Here is a 19,949-nt window from a genome sequence, read left to right on the forward strand (position 1 = left end):
TACCCGGCAGCCGTGATAAGAGTTCTAAATGCGTTTAATAAATAATGTATATGCTTAGTGCGACGGCGCGGCTGGCTGCGCCGGCTGGGCCGGCTGGGCGTGCACGCCGTCCTCCGTGACGACCAGCTCATCGACACGGCTGAACAGCTGCTGCTTCTGTGCGTCGGTGAGCTCTGCCGCGCGGCGGCGCTTCAGCCAGTAGCCCGGAGAGAGGTGGCGCAGGCGCAGGCCGCGACACAGCGGCAGGTGCCCGTGGCGCTCATCGTAGATCATGAGCAGCAACACGACGATGAGCACGAGCCAGTACAGGTTGTAGGCCAGAATGCTGGCCAGGTAGCCGGTGTTCTGCCAGCCCAGCAACGAGTTGAAGATGTCCCAGCCGTTGTCGATCTCCGGGTTGCAGCAGTTGACGTGGTACACGGCCTGCAGGATGTTGTAGGAGCCGTTGCCGCTGCCGCTCTCGGATGCGTCGCCGCCCGTGCCCAGGTTGTAGCGGTGGTTTTCAAAAAACCAGGCGCCGCGTGAGCACAGGCCGGCGGCTATCAGGTATAGAATACACGTGGACAGGATCAGGAAGACCTGCATGGAGGAGCGGGACGCGCCGTAGTACAGCAGGGCGCCCACGGCCGCGCCGGCCAGCAAGCCTACGATCACGGGCAGCGGGTAGGAGGACGCGCTGGCGGTCGAGGACGACACGCCGGCGCCCGCGACAAAAACCACGGCCTCCAGGCCCTCGCGCAGCACGGTCACAAAGGGCAGCAGGAACATTGCGTAGCGCTTGGCCAGAAAGCCCAGGCGCATGCGGTCGCGGCGGCGCGCAGGCAGCGCGACCAGCGCCTGCGCGATCTTCACGCGCCACTTGGCCTGCAGCTTGTTGATGCGCAGCATGGCCACGCCCATCACGCTGATCATCACCGTGGCAACCATGCAGAAAATGCCCTCCCACAGGTCCTCGGTCTTGCCCATGATGTCTTTCTTGAGCGAGTAGAACGCGCCGATGAAGCCGCCGCCCACCGCCAGGCAGATGAGCATCCCCAGCGCCACGCCGATCCAGATCTGCCACTTCAGCTTGCGGTGCACCACCTTGTCCGCGTCGCCCACGGCCTGCTGCACGAACGACAGCAGCACCGACACGATTACCGCCGCCTCCAGACACTCCCGGAAGACGACGAAGAACACCGCCACGTTAAACACCTTGTTCGCCATGGCTACACGCCCTCTGCAGGAACCAGCCCCGCCCCGCCAAGCGCCCAGCTATAAATACGCCCGTCCTGAGATGCGTCTGCATGCAGAGCCCAATATAACTCGCCGCGCATTACACCCAGTTTCTCCGGCACGCGCGGTGTCTGCGCGGGTGGCTGGGTGTGCGCACGCGCGGTGTCTGGGCGCGCGGTGTCTGGGCGCACACCGGCCGCGCGCGGCCTGATAAGCCCGCCGCCGTGCCCGCCACCGCACCACCCGCCCGCCAACATGGAGGTGCTGCCACTGGAGATCATCGACAGAGCCATCAACCAGCCCATCTGGGTCCTGCTCACCTCGAACCGCGAGTTCACCGGCACCCTCGTCGGCTTCGACGACTTCGTCAACGTCGTCATCGAGGACGTCGTCGAGTACGATGCCCCCGACCGCGCCGTCAAGCGCCACCCTGGCCGCATGCTGCTGAGCGGCAACAACATCACCGTCCTGGTCCCTGGCGGCAAGCCGCCCGCCTAGTACATACGTAAGTAGCTTTAATCCATGCCAGGAACCGTGCGGCTGCGCGCGCCCGCGCCCAAATATCCGCCGCGTTTTTCCCCTCGTTCTCCCACACCACCACACATGGACCCCCCCACCGCGCTGCAGTACAAGCTGCAGCTCCTGCTGCACATCAACACCCTGCTCATCGTGCGCAGCGCCATGATGCGCCCGGGGCACCCGCAGCTAGATGGCCTGCCGCCGGACCAGCTCGAGGACTTGCTGCGGCAGTACATCCGCCGCGTGCACAGTAATCTGCAGTGCATTTCCGCAATCAATCAGGGTAACCCCCGCGCCCGCCCGCAAATCATGGATCCTCCCCCGTTGCCTCCGCCGCTCCAGCACCCCCAGCAGGACATCCTGCCGAAGCTCTACGTGCTGCTCGCAAAGCTGTTTGACGTGAGCTAGGCCAGTTGCTTTTTTGACCCCTCGGACAACCTGACGTACCCCACCCCTGGCACGGGCACGTGTTTTCCAGAAGCATCACGGGCGCCAGGGAGGGGGCGCATATAAGCGGCGGTAGATAGCGGTCCGCCCACAAAGCGGCAGAGTACATAGCATCAAGTAACAGGATGACCAAGGACACATGTACTGGCGCACGGCGCGTGATCAACTGCGTAGCGCAGCTGCCGTTCCGGACGCAGGCGCGCGGCGCGGACTGGCAGGTGGAGCCCACAGCGGGCAACTCGGCGCTGCACGCGTCGCTGACGCGGCTGGGCGACGGGTGGGAACAGCACGTGGTAGGCTGGACCGGCGAGGTAGGCAGCGCGGACGGAGAGGCGCCGCAGTACCTGACGGCGGAGGAGCGGGCGGCTGCCGCGGGTCGGCTGCAGGAGCGGGCGGGCGGGCTACGGCTGCACCCGGTGTGGCTGCTGCGCAAGGACCAGGCGCGGTGGCGGGCGTACGCGGAGAACGTGCTGTGGCCGGCGCTGCACTACATCCTGAACCCGCCGTCGGACGGGCAGCAGGAGAACACGTGGTGGTACGACTACGTTCGGTTCAATGAGGCGTACGCGATGAAGGTGGCGCAGGTGTACCGGCCCGGGGACGTGGTGTGGGTGCACGACTACCAGCTGATGCTGCTGCCGCAGCTGCTGCGGATGCGCTTCGGCGACGCGCTGATCGGGTACTTCCACCACTCGCCGTGGCCGAGCAACGAGTACTTCCGCTGCTTGCCGAAGCGCAAGGAACTGCTGGACGGGCTGCTGGGCGCGGACCGGGTGTGCTTCCAGAACGAGGGCTTTGCGCGGCACTTTGTGTCGAGCTGCATGCGGCTGCTGGGCGCGGAGGCGAGCGGGGAGACGGGTGCGGACGGCACGGTGTACCGGATCAGCGCCTACGGGGGTGACGTGTTGGTGGACTGCCTGCCGCTCGGCGTTGACACGGAACAGCTGCTGGAGGAGGCGTTCACGGAGGACGTGGACGCGAAGGTGCAGGAGATTCGCCGCGCCTACGAGGGCAAGCACATCATTCTGGGGCGCGACCGCCTGGATGCCGTGCGCGGCGTGGTGCAGAAGCTGCAGGCGTTCGAGATGTTCCTGACGATGTACCCTGAGTGGAAGGACAAGGTTGTGCTGATCCAGGTGAGCAGCCCCACCGGCATGGAACGCGACCACCGCGTCGAGGTCCAGGCGAACGAGCTGGTCAATTCGATCAACGCGCAATTCGGCGATCTGAACTTCAATCCGGTGCAGCACTACCACATGCGCATTCCAAAGAACGTTTACTATTCGCTGCTGCGCGCGGCGGACCTGTGCGTGGTCACGTCTGTCCGGGATGGGATGAGCACTACGGCGCTGGAGTACGTGACGGTAAAGTCGCGCTCGTCCAGCCTCGGCTGCTACGCAAGCCCGCTTGTGCTAAGCGAGTTTTCCGGCAGTAGCACCGTCCTGCAGGACGCTATGATCGTGAACCCCTGGGACTCGGTGGCCGTTGCGAAGGCAATAAAGAAGGCCCTCTCTCTCTCCGAGGAGCAGAAGGGTAAGCTAGAGCGTGCACTGTGGCAGCACGTGCCCACCGTACAGGACTGGACCTCCAAGTTCCTGGAGGGCATGCTGACACTGCAGGACCAGAAGGACGCCTCGGAGCACAAGCCCTCCACCAAGGTTACGCCCGCTTTGAACAGGCCTCTGTTGTTGCAGAACTACGAAAAGGCCCAGAGGCGTTTGTTTTTGTTTGACTACGACGGCACACTAACCCCAATTGTCCAGGATCCTGCCGCTGCCATCCCTAGCGCTCGCCTGTTGAGCATTCTACGGAAGTTGGCCCTCGACCCGAAGAATCAGATTTGGATCATCTCCGGCCGCGACCAGAAATTTCTCTCCCGCTGGTTAGGCGACCGTCTGCCACAACTCGGCCTGAGTGCGGAACATGGTTGTTTCATGAAGGACGTTTCCAACAGCGAATGGATCAACCTAGCCTCCAAATTTAACATGTCATGGCAGATCAAAGTTGCTGAGATCATGGAAAAGTACACCAAAAAGACTCCTGGGTCCTTTATAGAGCGCAAGAAGGTTGCGCTGACCTGGCATTATAGGCGTGCGGACCCGGAGCTTGCGGAATACAGCGCGGCACAATTAAAGGAAGAGCTGGAGGCTATAGCCAGCGGCCTTGAGTTGGAAGTTATGGAGGGAAAAGCTAACCTGGAAGTCCGTCCGAAGTTCGTCAATAAGGGTGAGATTGTCAAGAGACTTGTGTGGCACCCTCACGGTAGTAACCAAACTACCGAGGATGAATTCAAGATCGATGAGAACGTCTCGAAGGACAAGCTGCCTGACTTTTTGTTGTGCCTGGGCGACGACTTTACCGACGAGGATATGTTTAGGCAGCTCATCGACATCGAGGATAAGTGGGCGGAGAAGTTCCCTAATGATAGAAACGAATGGGGACACTACGGTATTTACCCTTGTACCGTCGGCCCTGCCTCGAAGAAAACCGTTGCCAAAAACCACCTAACCGAGCCGCAACAAGTGCTAGATACCCTGGGCCTGTTGGTTGGCGACGTTTCTTTGTTCCAGAGTGCTGGTACAGTGGACTTGGACGATAGAGGCCATTTAAAAAACAGCGAGAGTAGCATGAAGTCTGAGCGGGCGGGGGTGGCTTATGCTATGAAGCGAAGCAGTTCATACAAAACTGATAGAAACTAATTTTGTGCTCCCAGATGGTTTTGTAAAGATTAATGTTCTACTTTGCATGGACTGATATTTTAGACGCAAATAGGCAGTTATGTTATCCATTGTTACATAATTATGCATTTTATCACGTTGTATACACCAATCTTGACTTGTATCGGAAGGTCACAGAACCGCCGGTACAATGCGTTAGAACGTTTACCATATCGTCACCATTTTGTTGACAACAGCTAGCTGTTAAGCATCTTGTCCACTAGCCCTTCCAACTTAGCCCTGGTTATCGCTACTTCCTTAGTCTTCATAGCGACAGTGCTGTTCATCAGGTGCCAGATACCAGCTACGTAGCGCATTCCAGGCATATACTGTTGTTTCCCCATCTGAAAGCAGGATGATGATATATCGCACCGTTTCTGTACATCAGATACAAGCATCGTGCCCCCAAGGTAATTTAACAAGAAATGCAACAATAAGCTCTTCTTGAGTTTAAAGTCCTTTGCGGGAACGGCTTCCGGCGTTCCCACAAGGGCATTATCTGTAAAGAATTCGTTCAATTGTTGCATGTATAACGTTTGCTGGTCATTGGAGCTGCTATGGATTGGATGGCCGCTGAACGGTTCGAACCTCGAGATGGCCCATAGAATGGCTACACTACACTTCCAAACGTTATTTTGAACTAATGACGAGCTGAGGTAAGCATGCTGCAGTTGTTCCCAGGCATCAGTCGTCTTCTGAGTGAGTTCTGAGATGCCCTCCGGGCCCTCGCTACATGAACTGAGCTCTGCAACGATTAGTGTGTACAAATGCGCAATTCCAATGAGTCTCAGTTCTGGATCTTTGGACTTGGTCAAGGTACTGTATAATCTCCCGACATGTGATAGATCAGCCTGCTGTGCCTGTTGCGAGCTGATCGCTTCGAGGAGAATGTTATACTCCGAGTACTGTAATCTAGGAATGCCCCCCTCCACGCGTTCTGATAATATTAATGACTCCCATGTCTGGTAGAAGCGGCAAAGATCAACAACCTTGTCGTATATATTCCGAATTGACTGCACATGAACCAACGAAGTTCTCTTCTGCAATGTTTCTTTCAGCTCTTGCGAGGTCTTGAGTACTTTTGGAAGGAACTTGGTAGAAAAGTTAGAGGACTTCGAGTAGCAGGTGGTGAGGTAACTCACGCTCTGGAAAAGCAGAAGAATGTTCTTGCAGTCATGGTAATTAAATAACGGCACAAACAGTCGCACATTGACCCCCTCCTTTATCGAGAGCACGACCGTGTCGTCGCCATCCTTCAGCGCGTCTTTGTGAGTCGAGAAGAAGTCCTTGAAATCCGTCAGCAGGTCCATGATGTTCTCGTCCAGCTGAATGGCCACCAGCAAATCCAGGAGCAAGCTCCACATTTGCAGCTGCAAGGGTATCGCAGTCCCCGCCTTCCGGAGGGCGCGCAACTGCGTCAACAGCGACCGATCCAGCTCCACCACGCGATCCAATATGAACGCCACACACGAACAGAGTACAAACGCATGCAGCCCCACAGGCCCCGCGCTAACCAGCTGCAGCAGCTTCAGGTATTCCTGCAGGACTGCGCTGTTGCTGCGTGCCCCGCCTGCCTCCAGCCCAATGATCCTGCAGTACCGGAAAAGCCACGCCCACGCGTCACTATCCGCTAGCTCTTCCAGAAGCCCCGTCGTATGCCGCACAACCTGCCGCAGCTCTGCGCGATCCTCCTTCGCCAGCGGCACATCGTACAGTAGTTGGAATTCCACTGCGTGGCGCGCGTCCGTCAGCGGCGTCGTTCGAAGCCGCGTCCGCAGGCTTCCTAGGTACTGCTCAGCGAGCTCCACCTCGTGCGTCTCCTCCAGAAGCACCCGCGCCAACTGCAGTGTCACCTGTATGTCCTCCTCCACCGTCAGCTGGAATCCATCTTTCACGTACCGCAGCCCGTGCACGCACTGACGCACCAGCGTGTAATACTGTTGCAGCTGCTTCTCGCTCCTCACATCCGCCGCCAGGTCCCGCGCGGCCGCCAGGTACTGCTGCGAGAGCCGGTACACGAGGTTCTTCTGGTGTTTGTGAAGATTCACCGCCATCACCATGGTTCGCTGTCGGCGCACACGCCTATCGCACACGCGCCTGCTTTTCAGCGCGCACAGCTGGAACCTTTGGGTCGCAACCGACACAGAGAACAAGCCCATTGGAGCCTATCCATCGCACCAGAGGTGTACAATCGCCTTTAGCTGGCCATATACTGCGGTCCGGTGGCTCAAGCTCAATTTAAATCACGTGATAACCAATATCGTACATGACGATTTGAAGGAGAGCGAAAAAACAAATTGCTGCCATCTACCAAAGGCAGACTTATTAAACACATTAGTTATATAGCCAGTGAGCTGGTATAGGGCAGTTCCTTTCTTGTGAGGGGTTAATATTGTTTGGTACTTTCAGTATGTCAGATGATAAACGGCTGAAGGAGTTCCAGGAGCAAAATAAGATTGTGTTTGACCACAGCACGAGATCGGTGTGGGAAAACCAGGATAAAGACTCTAGCATGGGCCATCTGATGGGGGGTTCCGTGGTGCAGAGTGAAAGTAAGGACAGTATGGACGCAGACCACGGGACGACTTCTGGTATTGTACCGACGCTGCAGAACATTGTTGCGACGGTGAACCTGGACTGCCGGCTGGACTTGAAGACTGTAGCGCTGCACGCGCGCAATGCGGAGTACAACCCGAAGCGGTTTGCAGCGGTGATTATGCGTATCCGGGAGCCGAAGACGACGGCGCTGATATTTGCGTCCGGCAAGATGGTGGTTACGGGTGCAAAGAGCGAGGACGACTCGAAGCTGGCGAGCCGCAAGTACGCGCGGATCATCCAGAAGATCGGGTTCAGTGCCAAGTTTACAGACTTCAAGATTCAGAATATTGTGGGGTCCTGTGACGTGAAGTTCCCCATCCGACTGGAGGGCCTGGCGTTCAGCCACGGCACTTTCTCGTCCTACGAGCCGGAATTGTTTCCGGGTCTGATTTATAGAATGGTGAAGCCGAAGATTGTGCTGCTGATCTTTGTATCGGGAAAGATTGTGCTGACAGGCGCCAAGCAGCGCGAGGAGATATACCAGGCATTTGAGGCCATCTACCCGGTGCTGAGCGAGTTTCGGAAATTATGAGCGGCGGGAGTTCAGGCAAACTTGGGCCCAGCGCCACGGAGTAGCTGCGTGGTGTGCTGTATGCTCATGTATTAAATCATAGATCCGTAGGCATGAGCTCTGCGTACGTCTGCGAGCGGGAGCCGTGTATCGGAACACACTTGTTTAATCTCAGTTGTAACATATGCTAAGTGAATTTGCGTCCAGCTCCGTGGGTCCTTTTTGCCCGCTGGTGGCAAATGGGACCACTTTCTAGAACCAAGGTGTTCTTTTATTTCATCTAAGGTTACATACTTAACTAGTAGCGGCTATTGTGGGAGTCTGCGACGTGCAAGTGCACCTGCTGCCGTCAGGAGCGGTATACTACATAGGGAAAACTCCAAAGCTTCAGAACCATATAAAACACTCGGTGTTAATCTGCCTGGGAGTTCCTTAGACCACAATTGCGCCATATAGTTACCAATGCGGTATGCCACATTTCATTTTACAACTTTTTCGCTAACTGCGACTCGAGCTTTTTCCGTAATTCCCGCTCTTCTCTCAATTCCCGCTCATACTTATTCTGCGTCTCATTTAGAAGCTTCTTGAATTCCTGCTTCATCATGATAAATGATGCAGACACAGGGGACGACGCGCTTGCATTACTCCCAATGGACGGTGGGGACTTCGGGAACATATCGCGAGGAGGTGTGTTACTGTCCGTAGACACAGAAGTAGGAGGCGTCATGGACTCGAGCTTGCTGATCTGCTCCCGAGCCTGACTTAGCCGCGACTGGTAGTTCGACAGTTCCTGCTGTAATTCGCGATTTGTCCGGTTCAACTGTTCAATTTCCTGTAAATAATGCTTTCGGTCGCTTTCAAACTTTTCTGTCAGAAACTTGTGTGCAAGTTGCAGATCCTCAAACGCAGTGTACACTTCGTCTAACTCCTCTGGTCTATGCTCCTTGATGACCGGCGTGCAGGAACGCGACGGTAGCGACGTCCCGCCCGATGCAGAACTATTGTCCAGTAACTGGTCGATGCACCGCTTACAGATTTCCTTCGTGTCCAGCGTCTGGCCTATCTGACCCTGCGTCTGAATTTCCATTCCATTCTGTATCATAGAAGAAATCAGATACGAGGCGATTTCTTCTAGTTCGTGGCCTGCCTGCTTGCCCGGAGGCGTAAGCGAGTCATCCGAAACATGCTGCTCGTATACCGCCAGTTGCTCCTGTAGTACCGCCACAATACCTTCCAGAAGGCCTGCCTCACGCTGCTCTACTAAGAGCTTCAGAAACCGGTCCTGCGGCGCCGCCCGGACGCGGTACTTAGCATACTCTGAGAACAGCTTTTTCTCAATGTCAAGCTGCAGCTCGCTGATTCTGTTAAGCCCCTCCCCACCCAGATACTGCTCCCGGAGACCCACCGCAACATCTCCACCCTCCCCATCCTCCAGACTGTGAGTTGTAAGGAAACTCTTCAACTCTTCATAGCTCGTCGGGTATAAGTCCAACCGCGATTCCGAGAAAGCCACCTTGTTAGACTTCACAAGTAAGTCTACCGTAAGCACTGTATCGTCCTCCATCGCTCTGATACATGAACTACAGGCGCACTTGTTTGTTAGAGAGGAAACTCTAACCCACACTGGGCATATGTGGTGTTGTTCATATCTCATTGCTGAAACTGCCGGCCTCGGAAAACTGGCACGTGACAGCCATCGTTATCTACGTGTATCACGTGCCTGTCACGTGATACTATCGGAGCTCTTTGGATTGCGATATAGCGACCATGGCGGAAGCATCAGCGCTCGATGCATCGGAGACACATGTCTAGAGGCGGGCTTTCTGCGGCAAGGCATCATGGCAGGTATGCAACTGGACGAAATTATTGAATATCTGCGGTATAGCAAGCATATTCCGGAGGAAACTATTTACGAACTATGTTTGAAGTGTCAAGAACTACTTGTTAACGAATCGAACGTGACGCATGTGGACACGCCGGTAACTATCTGCGGAGACATACACGGACAGCTGCACGACCTGTTGACGCTGTTTGAAAAGTCGGAGGGGATCGAGAAGAACCGCTTCATCTTTCTGGGCGACTTCGTGGATCGGGGCTTCTACTCGCTGGAAAGCTTCCTCCTACTGCTGTGCTACAAACTGAGGTATCCTGACCGCATCACACTCATTCGCGGAAACCACGAAACAAGACAGATCACCAAGGTGTATGGCTTCTATGATGAGGTCATCCGCAAGTACGGTAACTCTAATGTCTGGCGTTACTGCTGCGAGGTGTTTGACTACCTCTCATTAGGCGCGATCATCAACGGCCAGATCTTCTGCGTGCACGGCGGCCTTTCGCCGGATGTCATGACGGTTGACGAGATACGATCGATCGACCGTAAGCAGGAAGTGCCTCATGAGGGTGCCATGTGTGATCTCTTGTGGAGCGACCCCGATGAGGTCGACACCTGGTCACTGTCGCCTCGAGGAGCTGGCTTCTTGTTTGGCAAGAACGAAGTGGACCAGTTCTTGCACAGGAATGATATCAGTCTCATCGCACGCGCGCACCAACTGGTCATGGAGGGCTACAAGGAAATGTTTGACGGCGGCCTGGTAACCGTGTGGTCGGCGCCCAACTACTGCTACCGGTGCGGGAATGTCGCTGCAGTGTTACGGATCGACGACGACCTCAGCCGAAATTACACTATATTCGAAGCTGTGCCCGCACAGGACAATCGCGGCAACGCAATCATTCCAACCAAGAAACCTCAAATGGACTACTTTTTATGAGGCTCGTCCGGGAACTCTACGCGCTCGGCAGCTGAATATGTACTAATACTCCACTATACATACATAGCCCCACCTTACTATGTAACTATATTCCACACGTGATGCTCCTGTGACGCTGGCTGAATTCAGCAGCACGTCTCCACGGACTGGCAGCTTGGCCCAACCGCCGCGTTCGAGGTAATTTTTAACACGGTCCTTTCACCTCGGGCGATGGGCAAGAGCCCAGAGCTAGACAACGCAAGTAACAGGCTGCTGCGCAGATGTCGGTCGGCGTCTCGCTTTCACAGCTACTACAAGAGGGAGCAGAGCCTCTAACGACGGGGATCCCACAGCTGGACGATGCGCTTGGTGCTGGCCTGGATCCCCGGTCTATCTACGAGGTCTTTGGCCCCCCTGGTATCGGTAAGACACTCTTCGGCCTACAAGTCATCCGCTGTAACCGCGGGAAGCGTGTCCTGGTCGTCGATACGCACAAGCGCACGCCGCTCGACAGGTTGCTGCCCACAGAACCTAGCGCGGATGACATAGAGCCGCATGTTGTCCGGCTCACCAAGTTTGCGCAGCTGGTGTATTTCTTCCAGGAGCTGCGCACCGCTTACGACCTCATCATCATCGAGGGCCTCTCGCAGGTCCTTATCGACTACCTGCACGGCCGCATGCGCCACCCCATGCCGAGTGATACCACGCTGCACGGCGTCAAGACGCGCCAACTGATAGCGCTGCTCAGCCTGCTCACCCGCTACGTCACACAGCACCATAGCTGCGTACTGCTGCTCAACGATGCAATGAACACGGCCTACCAAGACTACTCAGATCACCCGCTGGTCGCCGTGGACGTCGACCGCGGCCCCTTCCTTGTCCGCGCAGAGCGCCGACGCCATGTACAAACGCTCAAGAGCGCCCTCGTCGCCAACGCTAGCGTGGGCGGCAAGGATGCAAAGTGGGAGGTTTTCGTCCGCTGCCGGATTGGCCTTTTCTGGGACTGGGACCGTCCCGCGCCCGGAGTCCCGGCGGACCGCCGCGTCCCGCCCAAGATCCGCATCGCAGTAGTGCTCCCGCTCGCCGCCAGTGCCGCTGCCCACTCCGTCGTCAAGCTAAAAATAGACTCATCAGGCGCTCTTGCCGCCCTTCAGTCGCAGGTAGCCGCCAGCGCCGCACAACCGCTCGAACCGGACCCCACAGAATCGCGTGCATCCACACCAGCAGTCCAATTTCCACCCTCTTCATTAAGCGCTATAGCTGGTACGCCTACGCCAACGCCGCCGCCGCTTGCTGCGCGCAGCGAGACGCTGACTGATGCATGGCTGCCTAACTTAGCAGCTGGTGAGTCCGCCACCGGACTTGTTACACCTACGTTCGAGCAAGACATGCAACCCGCACCTAGAAGATGCGCTAGCGAGGGACCAGCACACAGGGAATTAATCTCATCCGGTCCTTTTGTTGCCAGCCATTCTCAACCGACTCGGCCTCCATCTATGCTCGAGAAATCTAGGCACCCGAAGAAACCTAAAGTAGCAGAACACGCACTGCGGTCTACAATGGCTTACGAGATGAATCAAAGGTCCGAAGCAGAGCAGAACAATTGTTGCGGGGCTAATCATAATGTGGACCAGCAAGACCGTACCAGCGGATCCCCACGTGAACGGTTTAGTTTGTCACCAGCCATCATAGGGGAGAGACCTGCGACGCCAGATTGCGAGGAGGGCATCGTGCTGACAAGTGTGAGCTGCAGCGCGCGCCGCGAATCCGTCGTGGACGATAGCGAGGGATGAATGCCGCATAGTCTAATGAAGATTCTTTTATTAGAAACAAAGAGCCCTTTCCTTGCCTTTGGGGGATGTCCCGTTTCCATAGGTGTGGCTGGCAGGGTGTGCCCCTGTAGGGTGGCTTTAGCGGGCGGCATGATGTACCGCGCGGCGGGTGGGCACGACACCGGGGATTACTACAGATGGACAAAGTTCCTCAAGGGCATCGCTGTACGCGGGAGTACTACCGCTCTGGGCCGTGCCTGGGAGCGGGAAGCATGGAACAGAGCGGAAAATCGGATAGCACGGGCGCGTCGAGAACGCGCGGGAACGGCCCAGCAGGCATTACTGGGGAGCTAGGGACCAGGGCGGGTGCTTCTGTTCTCGGTAGGGGCGGATGCGTGGGGGTTTCGGCTTAGTTGTCTGTGGACAAGATTTGCCGTAGAGACGCAGATGGTGATATTAACTAGACAGGTAATTAATTGCCTGGCAGGGATCGGAAGGTTGGCCGATCGAGGCGTAAGGGTGCGGGAGTTATTTATGGAAATTTCGAGTGCTTGCGCCACAAGCGATTCGCTGGGGAAGTTCTATTTTAGCAGCGACTTTGATGGTGTCGCCAGTATATAAGAAGCATTGGCGAACAAAGAATCTGTATGGTGTTCCTTGTTCCTCACCAAGCCAATTGATCAGATCTGAGTTTGATACTTTAGCCGATTCATCCTATCGCTTTCATAAAGTCAGATGAAGTTTTCTTTGTGTTCATTGGGCCTGGCGCTCGCGACCGGTTCGCTAGCAGCGTCTGATCAGAATTCCGTTATTGGCCGCAGAGCTGTCAGCTCTGGTGCTCCAATGTACTCGAACTCTACGTTACCCGCTTCGTCCACTGCCTCTGGCAGCTCGAGCTCCAGCATCCCTTCGGCAATCGCATCGCACAGCTCGGAGGTCAGCAGCAGACCACCTACCACTACATTAAAGGCCAGTACCTTGGTCGACTATGTCACTGTGACATCATTTGAGACTGTCATCACCTCAGGTGTCTTCTCCACTAACAACTTCACCACTACCGTGGACTCTGTTGAAACGATAACTGTCACCGACTGTCCATGTGTTATTCCAACAACCAGTGTGAGAACTGCTACTATCACCAGCTGGAACATTGTCACCGAGCTAACTACCTACTGCCCATCGCCAACTGAGATTGTGACCAACGGCAAGACTTACACCGTGACAAAGCCAACCACTCTAACCATCACTGACTGTCCATGCAGCGTTCCTGTCGAGAAGCCTCCAATTACCATTACTCCTCCTTCTTCTCAACCACAGCCATCTGCTTCCAAGCCGCAGCCATCTGCTTCCAAGCCAGAATCGTCTGCTTCCAAGCCACAGCCAACTGCTTCCAAGCCACAGCCAAAGCCAGAGCCACCAGTTACTGTTACCACTTGGAACGTTGTGACGGAGCTAACCACCTACTGCCCAGCTCCAACTTCGATTGTGACCAACGGTAAGACCTACACTGTGACTGAAGCAACTACGCTAACGATCACCGACTGCCCATGCAGTGTTCCTGTCATTACTACGCACCCACCAGCTCCTAAGCCATCGACCAAAGAGGAGCCACCAAAGTCTTCTGCTCCACAGCCACCTGCATCTCAACCGCCAGTTGAGCCACCAAAGTCCTCTGCTCCACCAGCTGAGCCACCAAAGTCTTCTGCTCCACCAGCTCAACCACCAAAGTCCTCTGCTCCACCAGCTGAGCCACCAAAGTCTTCTGCTCCACCAGCTCAACCACCAAAGTCTTCTGCTCCACCAGCTGAGCCACCAAAGTCTTCTGCTCCACCAGCTGAGCCACCAAAGTCTTCTGCTCCACCAGCTCAACCACCAAAGTCTTCTGCTCCACCAGCTGAGCCACCAAAATCCTCTGCACCACCAGTTGAGCCACCAAAGTCCTCTGCACCACCAGTTGAGCCACCAAAGTCTTCTGCTCCACCAGCTGAGCCACCAAAGTCTTCTGCTCCACCAGCTGAGCCACCAAAGTCTACTGCTCCACCAGCTGAGCCACCAAAGTCTACTGCTCCACCAGCTGAGCCACCAAAGTCTACTGCTCCACCAGCTGCCTCACAACCACCAGTCCAATCGACTTCCACCTCTGTTGTGCCTACTGTCCCAACAGTTCCTGTTCAGTCATCGGCTGGCGCTAACAAGCTAGCAGTCGGCGGCGTGGCCGGTGTCTTGGGTGCTTTGGCCTTCATCATTTAATTGCACACAGTTTTGAATTTGCTGCCAGGCAGCTTTACCACAGTTTTGAAACCGCGCGGCCTACATATATACCTTGAGATGCCACGCACATCAGCGGTTTTACTTAATTTTCGTTCGTTAGACAGATGTTATGTAAGATCCTAAGTCTACAGTTTACAGATAAACTTAATAATATTAAATTGTCGTTAGCTTATTCTGTTCACCTTTGGTATATCAATATGTAGGCAGTCTTGGAATCTGATGCTTCGTCTCCACGCTTGAAAACATCCTCCTGTCTGATTTCTGTAACGTTATTATCATCGATCCTGTACCATTTATCCTGTGTCTGATGTAGGACATCCGCGGTGTAGTGTCCTCCGCTGGGGGACAACCCGTGATGATACACAACACCAGTTAATCTATAGGTAGTATCCTTACCGGATAGATAAAACTTCGCATTCACCGAGGATAAAGCCTCCTTAGGAATCGTCAGCTCCTGATCGTATCTGATCCACTTGCGGATTTTTTCTATGCGGCCGTTGTACGCGTTGTAGTTAATAAGCTCACGTCTCTCTGAGCTGTTGTTTACAAACTCAAACCGTTTCAACTGTATTAATAGAACACGCGGTAGCCGGTCCAAAAATGCCTGTTTTTTTGCTTCTACATCGTTACCAGAATCGGCCTTGTAGGATAAGTATTCAAAGTCGCTGAATTTCTTGAAGGCAGATTCGAGATCGTTGACCTCTGGGTCGGATATATGCAGATGCAGGGTGTAGAAAGGATCCAGAGTAATAGAATGCGATTCCTTATTCTGGGGAATGTCCAGCACAGAACGGTACTCACCGCCAAATATGGACATTATAGGAGATGGCTCTAGTTCCGTAGTTCTCTTAACAGTATTCCTTGTCTTTTTCCCCTTCTTGCTGACTTCATGCCATTCGGATGAATTCTCGGAACCTTCAGAGGTATCATATTCCAAAGCACTGCCGTATTTATCAATCAACGCCTTAAGTTCTGAACTCATGTTTTTTATGAATTCCGCACGCTTGTACTTGGACAAAGACCTAACGAATTCCGCCTTCAAATCGTCATCGGAGAGGCTCTGCAGCAGATGAATCATGTCACTACAACTCAAAGAGTTGATCGATGACACAAATTCTTCGTGCAACTGATCGAGAAAATGCGTCAAAAACTCCTCTGCATCTTCCTGGTGGCCCCACTGAAGATCCTTAAACATTGGCAGCTTTGAAATGCACTTATAGAAATGCTCTGGATCGATAGCATCGGGTTGACTGGACCTGTTAGCCTTCGCGGACTTGCCGTTACCGTTGCTTTGTTTATCGTTTTTGTCCTTGTCCGCATGCAACTTCTCAAATTCCTTATAAAATTCGAGACATGAACCTAGCAGAGGGGGTAACAGTGTCCACGACTTGACGCCCGTTCTCGCATGAACAACATTTAACATCTCAATAAAAGGCTCACAAAATAGAAGGACCTGTAATACGGATGACATGAAGCATATATTACCTTTGTTCATAATACCTCGTGGGATACCAAGCTTGATAGCTTTTGCGGATTCCGGCATGGTGCTGCTCACATAGTTTATGTAGTCTTTATCAAGGCACATCCGTAGTGCCACTGTTCCCAATGGCTCAGAACCTTTGATGCTGGAAGGAATATATCTCTTTTCTTTCTTCGCAGCGAGGGAAACGTTGGCCGGTATTGGCTTCTTGCTAGCAGCATTCGAGGCAACCTGCGACCAAGACTTCATCGTGCGGCCTGAGGGCTCGCCTTTTTTCTCTTCAGATTTCAGAGGCGTGTTGGCGGGAGCAGGCACGTCGTCGCGCTTTTTCTGAGAAGCTACAGAGGGTTTCTGGTCTTCGCGGCGTGGGGATGTGAATACTTTCTGCGACGTGGTGTCTACATCTGCCTCCTTTGGCTCCCTCGGCGTGGCCTGTGGAACTTCTGCTTCCTTCCGCGCATGCGGCTCTTCTTTCCGTGTGTCTCTTTTTTCAACTTTCTCATTCTCTACCGCATTTGTAGCGCCATGTGCCCCGCCGGGTGCCGGCGCATCGCGCTGCTTCTGTTCCGAAGCAGCCCGCTTGTCCTTCTCCTCGCGCGCGACCGGGGCCTTTCTCCCGTCCAACTCTCTCAGCGCCTCGAGTCGCAGCATGTGCCGCTTCAGCTTCGCCTGCGCAAACTCCTCTGGTGTCGTGTTCACATACATTGGATACTCGATCTTCAGCCCGTCAACGCGCACGCAGTTGCTGTTCCCCAACTCGAACTTGAACAGATTCTTGATAGTCACCTGCACCGGCCGCCCCTCCGCCCCGCCGGCCCCGCCGCCCGCTCCGCCGCCCGCCTGCTCCTTCTTGTAGTTCGTGCCGTTCCCGTAGAACTTCTTCTTCACCGGCACCGCCCCCTGTCCGGGCCCGCCGTAGCCTCCGTAGGTCATGGCCGGCTGATGATACCCCATGTATTGCATCGTCTGTGATGGGTAGATCTCAATACCGACCGGATACCCATAGTTGTACTGCGAATGGTATGCATTCGAGTACAGGTACGAGTTCGCTGCTGCTGCTGGTGGCATCTGCGTTGCAGGAGGCACAGGCGATGCGGGATACATCGAATAACTTCCTTGATTCTCCTTTGGATCTGGCATATTCTGGTAACTATGCGTGCGGATAGTCGGACTTCACACGTAACACGGCTAGCGGTCTTCTTTGGTACTACGACAGTTGCGTTCGAGCGATATTAAAAGCGGTAAAAGCTGCTTTTCACATTGCGACGCTTTCTGAACTGAACTCCAGCAAGCAAACGTTGATAGTGATCGGTTGGAGCAAGGCATCGGTCGATTATTGTAGTCCACCAGGGCTCCTTGAGGACTTGGTAGGCGGTTTAATAGGCGTTAATGGGTCTGTGGAATGGGCCTGCCAAGTTCTGTGGGGCTAATGTCTCAAACGGTCGCGCAATGGGTCGGGATCGGGCCCGCCTGCCCAGCCAGGATCAAACAACATTCAGATGCAGCTTGAGCCATTCGTCAATGCTTGTGATGCCTAGCACGAAGACCTGCGCGCCCGGACCTGTGGAAAAGTGGCGCAGAACGCGCAGATCTGTCTGCAGCAGTATGGCGAAGGCAAAAAGATGCTCGCACATGAGCTTCTCGGGATCTGCACGCAGATGCTGCAGACCTGCTAGCATGCCGAAGCAGTCGTCGGGGTCCGCTGCTTCCGTGGGACGAAACAGGGCGTCCGACAGGGGCGTATCCCCGACCAGATGGGGGCGGCACGTGGCGGCAAATTCTGTACAGGAGCAAAACCAATGGTCGAGGTCCACGCAGACGGGGCGGTCGTCCGGGCCGCGCGGGCGCACGATGGGGCGGTACAGCGGTGTTCCATTGTATAGGCTTTCGAGCAGCTCGTCTGCCTCCTTGGGTGTGGGCATCCACACATAGATAAACATGTCCGCCGATTCGAGCAGTGAGAATGCGCGGACAAAGAGATCGCGAGGAAACAGCTGGTAGAGGAACGATACTACGACCTCATTGAGCACGTTGTCTTCTGTAACGAGGTTCCGCAGCAGCTTGGAGTAATTGAAGTTGGTCTCTGCCATTGGTGACCTACCTGGGCGTGCGGTGCACTGCGCATTGCATGCAGCATGAGGGCGCCGACGTTATATATGGGGCATGTGACCTAAGTACCACTACAAAAGATAGCTAGAAAGGCAGGCCCAGGGCAGTGGCGTGCTCTTGGCATACCGCTCCAAACCTGCGCATGCCTTCTTCGATCTCCGCTGGTTCTAAAAAGCTGACTGAGAGGCGCACGGAGCGGCGGCCCCACCCGAGCTCATCGTCGCTGACCTCAAAGTGTGACCCATTGGCTAATACAACACCGTAGTCATGCTGCAGCGTGCGGCAGATCGCTTCTGAGTTGTAGCCCTCGGGCAGCGTGCACCAGGAGAAATAGCCGCCGTTTTGTGCTTTGTAATCGGTTGCAGCGGGCAGATATTCACGCACAGCTCGGTGCAAAACCTCTGCGCGGTCTTGGTAAACACTGCGTAGCAACTGGAGCAGATGTGCCAGTTCGCCTGTGGAGATGAGGGTGCCAATTATCATGCTGTTGAGCTGGGCGGGCGAGCCGCCGGACACGTTGGCGCCCCCATTGGCCAGCTGTCCGACCAGGCGAGAGGTCACGGATTCCTGGTAACCACAGCGCAGACCCGGCGCAACAATCTTCGAGAAACTGGCGTTTGCCACGGTATGGCCCCAGCTATCCTGTTCTTCGTTCAGGGTGGCGCGGTCCACGTGCACAAGGCTAGGCAATGCGCGAGGCAATTGATCGGACGGTTGGTCGTAAGCGAGCAAATCGTAGATGTCATCTGAGATGAGCAGCATATCATAGCGGCGCGCCAGCTCGACTAAGCGCGTGCGTGTCTCTAGGGAGTATGTGGACCCGCTAGGATTCGAATATGTCGGTATCAGATACATGACGTATCGGTAGGTGCGTTTAGGCGGTGTGCGCCGCGGTTCCGTGAGTGCCTCAGTGGATGGATGCTCTGCGTCAAACTCCGAAAGCTTCTCTGCAAGATACTCAAGGTCAAGCTGGCCATCCTGGGTTTCCCGGACAGCGGTCATGCGGCCGCCAAAGCCAGCGTCGAGGAATATCTGGTTGATAAGAAAGTACGTGGGCGAGACAAGGAACGCTCGCCGGGTATAGCCGGCGTGAGCCAGCGTCGTCTGCATCAGGATGTTCATAATTCCATAGGAAGCACCGCCAGTGAGATTAACATGTTCGGCACGAGTGGCCTTCTCGGGGCGGTAGCAGTCGTTGATCAGCGTAGCAATGGCCGAGCGGACCCATAGCGAGCCCTGCTCGGAGCCATACGTGAGTGGGTGGCAATCCTCTGGATTCTGGTCATACCCGCGATGTTCAGGCTCCAACAACTCCTTGGTACTTTTGATGATGCTCTCTCGGGGAAGTAGGCGCACAGAAGGATGGCCCTTGAAGAAGTTGATCTGCGATCCATCTCCCATTTTGTCTAACCGTCGGCGTGGCCCTCTGAAGAACCAGAAGTAACCAAAAGACAGCGCATAAAAGGGTGTATTTTACTCGCTGGTGCCCAGCAACAGCAAAATGTGTTCCGTCAGTGTAACAGAGAATTACGGCACAGGGAGCCACACTGCTCCGGCGCG

General features: G+C 55.2%; 13 protein-coding genes across 13 annotated transcripts; 7 read left to right on the forward strand and 6 right to left on the reverse strand.

The window, feature by feature from the left end:
- Positions 1-54: 54 nt before the first annotated feature.
- FTR1 (high-affinity iron permease FTR1) lies at positions 55-1,206 on the reverse strand (the record flags this gene model as incomplete). Its single annotated transcript, NM_211857.1, has 1 exon — positions 55-1,206. The coding sequence occupies one exon, from the start codon at positions 1,204-1,206 to the stop codon at positions 55-57; it is 1,152 nt and encodes a 383-aa protein (NP_986795.1).
- A 264-nt stretch (positions 1,207-1,470) lies between these two features.
- LSM5 (RNA-binding protein LSM5) lies at positions 1,471-1,713 on the forward strand (the record flags this gene model as incomplete). The annotated part of the gene is made up of 1 exon (NM_211858.1): positions 1,471-1,713. The coding sequence occupies one exon, from the start codon at positions 1,471-1,473 to the stop codon at positions 1,711-1,713; it is 243 nt and encodes an 80-aa protein (NP_986796.1).
- A 24-nt stretch (positions 1,714-1,737) lies between these two features.
- SNF11 (Snf11p) lies at positions 1,738-2,142 on the forward strand (the record flags this gene model as incomplete). The annotated part of the gene is made up of 1 exon (NM_211859.1): positions 1,738-2,142. The coding sequence occupies one exon, from the start codon at positions 1,738-1,740 to the stop codon at positions 2,140-2,142; it is 405 nt and encodes a 134-aa protein (NP_986797.1).
- A 164-nt stretch (positions 2,143-2,306) lies between these two features.
- Positions 2,307-4,880, forward strand: TPS2 (trehalose-phosphatase TPS2; the record flags this gene model as incomplete). Its single annotated transcript, NM_211860.1, has 1 exon — positions 2,307-4,880. One exon carries the CDS (start codon positions 2,307-2,309, stop codon positions 4,878-4,880), a length of 2,574 nt encoding a protein of 857 aa, NP_986798.1.
- A 215-nt stretch (positions 4,881-5,095) lies between these two features.
- Positions 5,096-7,057, reverse strand: SCC4 (cohesin-loading factor complex subunit SCC4; the record flags this gene model as incomplete). The annotated part of the gene is made up of 1 exon (NM_211861.1): positions 5,096-7,057. One exon carries the CDS (start codon positions 7,055-7,057, stop codon positions 5,096-5,098), a length of 1,962 nt encoding a protein of 653 aa, NP_986799.1.
- Positions 7,058-7,308: 251 nt separating this feature from the next.
- SPT15 (TATA-binding protein) lies at positions 7,309-8,028 on the forward strand (the record flags this gene model as incomplete). The annotated part of the gene is made up of 1 exon (NM_211862.1): positions 7,309-8,028. One exon carries the CDS (start codon positions 7,309-7,311, stop codon positions 8,026-8,028), a length of 720 nt encoding a protein of 239 aa, NP_986800.1.
- A 463-nt stretch (positions 8,029-8,491) lies between these two features.
- Positions 8,492-9,571, reverse strand: PEA2 (Pea2p; the record flags this gene model as incomplete). Its single annotated transcript, NM_211863.2, has 1 exon — positions 8,492-9,571. One exon carries the CDS (start codon positions 9,569-9,571, stop codon positions 8,492-8,494), a length of 1,080 nt encoding a protein of 359 aa, NP_986801.2.
- A 274-nt stretch (positions 9,572-9,845) lies between these two features.
- On the forward strand, positions 9,846-10,778 carry PPH3 (phosphoprotein phosphatase PP4 catalytic subunit PPH3; the record flags this gene model as incomplete). Its single annotated transcript, NM_211864.2, has 1 exon — positions 9,846-10,778. The coding sequence occupies one exon, from the start codon at positions 9,846-9,848 to the stop codon at positions 10,776-10,778; it is 933 nt and encodes a 310-aa protein (NP_986802.2).
- A 260-nt stretch (positions 10,779-11,038) lies between these two features.
- Positions 11,039-12,550, forward strand: RAD55 (putative DNA-dependent ATPase RAD55; the record flags this gene model as incomplete). Its single annotated transcript, NM_211865.1, has 1 exon — positions 11,039-12,550. The coding sequence occupies one exon, from the start codon at positions 11,039-11,041 to the stop codon at positions 12,548-12,550; it is 1,512 nt and encodes a 503-aa protein (NP_986803.1).
- Positions 12,551-13,264: 714 nt separating this feature from the next.
- SPI1 (Spi1p) lies at positions 13,265-14,779 on the forward strand (the record flags this gene model as incomplete). The annotated part of the gene is made up of 1 exon (NM_211866.1): positions 13,265-14,779. One exon carries the CDS (start codon positions 13,265-13,267, stop codon positions 14,777-14,779), a length of 1,515 nt encoding a protein of 504 aa, NP_986804.1.
- Positions 14,780-14,978: 199 nt separating this feature from the next.
- UBP3 (mRNA-binding ubiquitin-specific protease UBP3) lies at positions 14,979-17,420 on the reverse strand (the record flags this gene model as incomplete). The annotated part of the gene is made up of 1 exon (NM_211867.2): positions 14,979-17,420. The coding sequence occupies one exon, from the start codon at positions 17,418-17,420 to the stop codon at positions 14,979-14,981; it is 2,442 nt and encodes an 813-aa protein (NP_986805.2).
- A 344-nt stretch (positions 17,421-17,764) lies between these two features.
- Positions 17,765-18,370, reverse strand: SHU2 (Shu2p; the record flags this gene model as incomplete). The annotated part of the gene is made up of 1 exon (NM_211868.1): positions 17,765-18,370. One exon carries the CDS (start codon positions 18,368-18,370, stop codon positions 17,765-17,767), a length of 606 nt encoding a protein of 201 aa, NP_986806.1.
- Positions 18,371-18,473: 103 nt separating this feature from the next.
- Positions 18,474-19,790, reverse strand: AGOS_AGR141C (2-aminoadipate transaminase; the record flags this gene model as incomplete). Its single annotated transcript, NM_211869.1, has 1 exon — positions 18,474-19,790. The coding sequence occupies one exon, from the start codon at positions 19,788-19,790 to the stop codon at positions 18,474-18,476; it is 1,317 nt and encodes a 438-aa protein (NP_986807.1).
- Positions 19,791-19,949: the final 159 nt, after the last annotated feature.

Source organism: Eremothecium gossypii, chromosome VII, assembly GCF_000091025.4.
Source record: "Eremothecium gossypii ATCC 10895 chromosome VII, complete sequence".
NCBI classification, from domain to species: Eukaryota; Fungi; Ascomycota; class Saccharomycetes; order Saccharomycetales; family Saccharomycetaceae; genus Eremothecium; species Eremothecium gossypii.